The sequence below is a fragment of the Seriola lalandi genome, unplaced genomic scaffold, assembly GCF_002814215.2.
Source record: "Seriola lalandi dorsalis isolate HSWRI2012SDOR001 ecotype SW California unplaced genomic scaffold, Sedor1 jcf7180002054237, whole genome shotgun sequence".
Taxonomy (NCBI): Eukaryota; Metazoa; Chordata; class Actinopteri; order Carangiformes; family Carangidae; genus Seriola; species Seriola lalandi.
In genome coordinates, this window is record NW_019524790.1 from 1 (window position 1) to 6,180 (window position 6,180).

Here is a 6,180-nt window from a genome sequence, read left to right on the forward strand (position 1 = left end):
AAGACGCGGGGATCACAGCTACAGTCAGGAGAGCCCAGCTGAAGTAAACACGTGGAAGACAATTCATCTCCAGTACAGGAAATAAACTTTGAGCTGTTCCCGTTCTTCGACAGCAGCTGCGGTGTCTGAGGCCCTCTCACTTTTACTGAACTGCAGCACTGAGGATCTTCAGGATTTGCTCCTGGCGCCCCCCCCCCTCCTTCTCTCTGTGAGAATTTAACGTGTCTCTACAGTCCACATGAGGATCTCCCTCAGATCTGGGGATCAACTTTCACTGACCAGCCTGACTTAAACCAAATCAATTAGTTTCTCATCTGTGTATTCACCCAACAGGTTTATATTTCCTCTATGATAACATCATAGAAAGCTTTATGGAGTCTGGGTCCAGCGCCAGTTTGTGGTGCTTGTTTCTGATTGAAATGAACCTGGCTAAATACAAATAAATATATGCCACCTTTATATATATATAGATGTTTTTTTCAGTTTAAGTTTAATGCTTTGAAGTGGGTGGCTAAAGTAAAACATTTGCTTTCTTAAAAAAGAAGTTATGGCTGTATATAAGTATTAAGCGACACCTGCAGGCTGCAGCTCTGTACAACAACCAGACTGTAGTGAGCTCTACAGTATAGACTTTTAAGAAAACAAATCTGTAAATCATTAAGGAGATTATTATTGGGTGTAAGATGAAACCACTACTGGCATCAGGATTTGATTGGCTGCACAGTAACAAAAACAACCAGTTAACAAGGGATTTACAGGTGACCACTTTAATATTTTTACCCAAAACAAACTTTTAATATTGAATTCACAAGAATGTGCAAAGAAAGAAAAAAGAGGGAAAATTAAAGAATAGATATCTCTAGACCTCATTAATTATACTTATCAACAATATAAATATAAAATCAGTACAAAAATGTTTTTTACACATATTTAAATTATGATATAAAAATTAAATAAAATAAAATTAATTTAGTTAAAAGATTAAAAATAAAGGAGATATTGGCTTGAAGTTAAATTCTGTATTACTGTTTATTTTGATATTTATATTGTTGCAACCACACAATAAGTATCCTTACAAAAAAACCCCACCACTCTTGTAACACAGTTTTGGCAAACTTTGATCAAACAGGATAATTTGTATGTATTTGCCTATGCTTTCAGGTGGCAGTTTTGGGAACACACTGGTTTGTGCATGCAAATATTAGTGTGTTAAGTAATCCATAAATCCTGCATGATCAGCACTGCATGCTCAATGAGAGAATGAGATACTGCATCCCAGAGCAGCTGCAGGTATGATAGATTAAATTCATTCACACGACTGAGTAACCTTTATTGATGCTGCTGGCACGGATTTACCAGCACTGCCTGCATGGTTTATATTTAACAGCAGTGGATCTATAAAGGTGTTGATCTTGTCCCAAAAAGTGGTGCTGTAATTGATTTCACAGGGCAGCAGAGGGCACAAGAGACTTAATCAATTCCTGGTTAATTCTTGTTCAGTGCTGAAAATTTGTTTTCTCAAAGTATCACAAATGCTTTAATAGTCTGTAAATCTATAGATCAGAACAATATGATGTCCTGATGTCCTCACTGACACTCCACAAGAAACGATTCAGCAGGTGAAACAATTCCCATTTTAGTTTGGCCTGCAATCAGAAAAACATGTTATAACTGACATCACTGCTTAAGCCTTTACATACCTTCCAAGGCCTTTTATGGAAGAAATTTGACTCAGTGCTTTTTAAAGGATGAGTTCACAATTTGTCAAATCTGTCTTAATTCAGTAGTCAGGGCCCATATTTCTTTAGAGAGAACTTTATAATAAAAAGACTAACTTTGACAGATACCACATTGATCTGTCTAACTCAGGTTGCTGAAGCTTCATACTCTATTACAGATGCTTCAGATGAACTTTGAAAGAACAAAAGGTTTCTGACCTCGAAAAGGAGAAATAATCACAACACACACACACACACACACACACACACACACACGCACACACACACTGCTCCTAATGTTCATATGAGCACCTGAGTTTTGTTTAAAGGCAGTCTTGAAAAATTGTTAAGCTATCCTTTAAGACTTGTTTAGACCTGCACCAGAGATCCTGTTAAAACATCACAAAATACATCCTATGATATTTGTGCATTATGTTTGAGAGATCAATCAAAACTAAATCAGTGTGTGGCTTTGACTTTTTTTGAGCAGCAGAGGAATGTTTTCCCAATGTAGCCCCTGAGGTTCTGATCTCTAAAGCCGTAGATGAGCGGGCTGAGAAAGCGTGGGATTAGCATGAAGCAGAAGTAATTAAAAAAGGCGACGTCTTCTGGTAGCCAGTTGGCGTTCAGCACTATGAGACTTTCAGTGATCGGGTGAGTGAAGGCCAGCATACACAGCAACAACTGAAAGCCATGGAACAGCACAGTGTGCATGGCTTTGCTCACAGATTCTTTGTCCTGTCTCAGCTTCCTGGTTTCTAGCAGGATTCTCACATATGTAAAGAGGATGATGACAGCCACTACTGCAAAGAAGAGCACATTTAAAGCAGCTTTGAACAATTTCTGGATTGGAGATGAGTTGACGACAACAGTTTTGCAAAGCACAGGGGTAGAGAGGACATCCACAGCAAGATCAAGTTCCCCAATGGAGTATTCAATGATAGGGAAGATACAACTGATGAACCAAACAGACAGAATAATGATCCAGATACGGTCTGAGCGCCAGGTGGCCGGCTGTTGAAGCGGATAGAAGATGGCGACATAACGCTCCAGTGACATGGTGGCCAGGATTAAGGGTGTGTTCTGGAAAGTGGCAGTGGATATGAACAGAAGAGGAACACAGTACACAATAGCAAATTTCACCTGACCCATGACACAGAGGAAGAGCACCACAGAGGACAAGAGCTGGAGGGTGTCATTGATCAGCATGTAGGCAAACAGGATGTAACGGGACGTCTCCAGGAACTGCCTGTGAGTCACAAAGATGTGCAGCATAACAGCAATGCAGCACAGGAAGATAATGAAGAAGGGTATTGTCACACACACCTTGATGATGACAGACAGGCTTCTCTGGGATGTTGCATTGGCTGGAAGTTCAGTCAGGTTCTGCATTTTGCAGCTGTGCACTGGAGCACACCTGTTAAAGAAGAATCATAATTAAAAATCCATATACAAATGAGAAATACAATACATACATAAAACTTGCATATAACACAACTCTAGTTGAATGTCAACCCCCTTAGATAAAAGAACATGATAATGAACTGTTTGTATTACACATCCAACATTCAGAATAAAAGATCACTTCACTCACCTAAGAATATCCTCATCAGTCAGAAGAGTTCAGATATCTGTTCTTCTTATCACATATTGTGTGTTTGACGTACAACATCTCTGGGAGGCTCTTCCTCCAGAGATACATTGGTTTCAGGCTGACGTCACAAAGCATCATGTTTCTCATTATCAACAGATTTCAGTGTGGAGATGGACTAATGAGGTGGTATTCCTGTTCATCAGGATTTATGGTAGGAAGCTCTAAACCTAATTTTTTTGATACATGACGGTTTAAGCAGACACGCAAGAAGTAAAAACAAAGTGATGAACCCATGTGAAACATAAAAAAATAAATAAAATAAAAAATCAATAATCCCATTTTATTCCAAATTAATAATTGCAATTGCTGCAGATGAAAGATATTAAATGCATCACTTACATCTCCAATCTATAAAGAGTGATACAATATCTATGATTATAGTATGCCAATTTACTACTATATTTACTACTATATTTATCTAATGTCTGTTTAATTTTGCAGATTCAGATTTTATACAAAACATCTGATGAGGTTATGTTTTTTTTGTAATTGATTTAATATGAATAACGTGTATGAAGTAACTAGTTCCGCTTTTCTGGCTACAACATTAAAATACTACTTTCATAGTAACACATCAGTAATATTAAGCAAATTGTCACGGGTTAGTGGTCAGTAGGACCAAAATGCAGCCAACACAGGGGGATGGGGTGCAGAATGTTTAATTAACAAAAAGAACTTCAAAAAACAGGCACAGGGAACCACAGGGGATGACAATAGGCAACCAGAACAAAACAAGGACAAACCCAGACATGAACAGGAGACGTGAACCGATGAAGACAAACCCAGAAATCAACAGACAAACCAACACAGACAAAGGGAAGCACAAGGACTATATAGACAAGGGAGGCAAGGGTGATTGAACGCAGGTGAAACACATTAGGGCGGGGCAGACAATCACCACAGACACAGGACCAAGACAGGAAGCAAAAACACTGACACACATGGAAACCAATTACAAAATAAAACAGGAAGTGCAAAAAGTCCAAACAAAACAAACAAAAAGTGTCTGCCATAGCAAACCATGACAGAACCCCCCCTTAAGGGTCGGATTCCAGACGACCTTAAAACAGAACACTAACTCGGGCTAGAGGACGGATCCAGGGGCCAGTGGACAGCATCTTCCGATGCTCAGGGGCAACACATGGCAACTCAGGGGGACGGCTCGGAGGCCTTATGGACAGGCTGGGCAGTTCAGTGGGGCGACCCGGAGGTCGGGCAAACGGACGGAGCCGTTCTGGAGGCTGGCAGCGAAGACGGGGTTTCTCCGGAGGTCGAGCCGGAGGATGGCGTCGCCCCTCTGGAGGGCGAGCAGGAGGACGGCAGCGAAGACGGGGTCTCTCCGGAGGTCGAGCCGGAGGATGGCGTCACCCCTCTGGAGGGCGAACAGGAGGACGGCGACACCCCTCTGGAGGGTGAGCAGGAGCCGACCTGGTACCAGGGGCAGTAGTCAGCTGGACCACCGTCAGGACACGAGGAACAGAGATCGGCCGGACCACAGGAGGCGGCACAGAGTCAGGGACCACCGGAGGCGGCACAAAGTCAGGGAACACCGGAGGCGGCACAGAGTCAAGGCCCACCGGAGGCGGCACACAGTCAGGGGCCACCGGAGGCGGCAAAGAGTCAGGGGCCACCGGAGGCGGCAAAGAGTCAGGGGCCATTGGAGGCGGCACAGAGTCAGGGACCACCGGAGACGGCACGGAGGCAGAGACCACCGGAGGCGGCGCCCCGGCAGGAGTCAATGACACCAAGAGCCATGTGGGCTGAGTCAGGGCAAGAATCAATGGGGGGTGGCACCCTGGCAGGAACCAGGAGCGGAGGTGACTTCACGGCTGGAGCCAGGAGAAGCGGTGACGTCACATCAGGAACGAGGGGAGGCGGTGACGTCACATCAGGAACCAGGAGAAGCGGTGGCATCACATCAGGAACCAGGAGAGGTGGTGATGTCACACCAGTAGCCATCGTCGACGCCGCTGGATAACACAAAGCAGCGGCCGTAGACACCACAGGAAAAACGGGAACAGTCATCGACGCCACTGGGGAACACGGCGCAGCAGCGGCCATAGACACCACAGGAAAGACAGGAACAGTCGTCGATGCCGCTGGAGAACACGGAGTAGCGGCCGCCGACACCACAGGAAAGACAGGAGTAGTCGTCGACGCCGCTGGAGAACACGGAGCAGCGGCCGTAGACACCACAGGAAAGACAGGAACAGTCGTCGATGCCGCTGGAGAACACGGAGTAGCGGCCGCCGACACCACCAGAGGGACAGGATTCAGCCGGACCGCCGACAGGACACGAGGAACAGGAGTCGGCCAGACCACCAACAGGGAACGAGGAGCAGGAGTCGGCCGGACCACTGACTGGGAACCAGAGTCAAGAGTCAGCTGGTCCGCCGACAGGACACGAGGAACAGGGGAGACTTTGTCCAGCCCACCCAATTCAGGAGCCAGGGAGGAATCGACCAGGACCCCCGACGCTGAGACAGCTGATGCGCCAGCCGGGATGGTCGACCCGGGAAGTGGGGCAGGAGCCAACGAAACACCAACTGGAACCCCCGACGCTGGAACAGCTGATGCGTCAGCCAGGGTGGTTGGTGAAGGCTCCTGCCCACAGGGGAGTAGAGGCTCTGGACATTGGAGTAGCTGGGGCTTGGGCTGGAAGCTGGGGACCTTGGACTTTGGCTTTGGCCGGAAGCGAGGAACCTGGGGCTTAGGCCGAGGCCGAGCCTCCCCATGGCGACGGGAGCCATGATTACCTCGCCTACTGTGGCCTCCACGAAATCCCCTGAAAATAGCAAGGCGAGTTCC

General features: G+C 45.8%; 1 protein-coding gene across 1 annotated transcript; it reads right to left on the reverse strand.

Moving 5' to 3' along the window:
* Positions 1-809: 809 nt before the first annotated feature.
* LOC111653649 (odorant receptor 131-2-like) lies at positions 810-3,110 on the reverse strand. The gene has a single exon (XM_023404279.2). It carries the CDS (start codon positions 3,108-3,110, stop codon positions 2,178-2,180), a length of 933 nt encoding a protein of 310 aa, XP_023260047.1. The 3' UTR covers positions 810-2,177.
* Between the last annotated feature and the right edge of the window lie 3,070 nt (positions 3,111-6,180).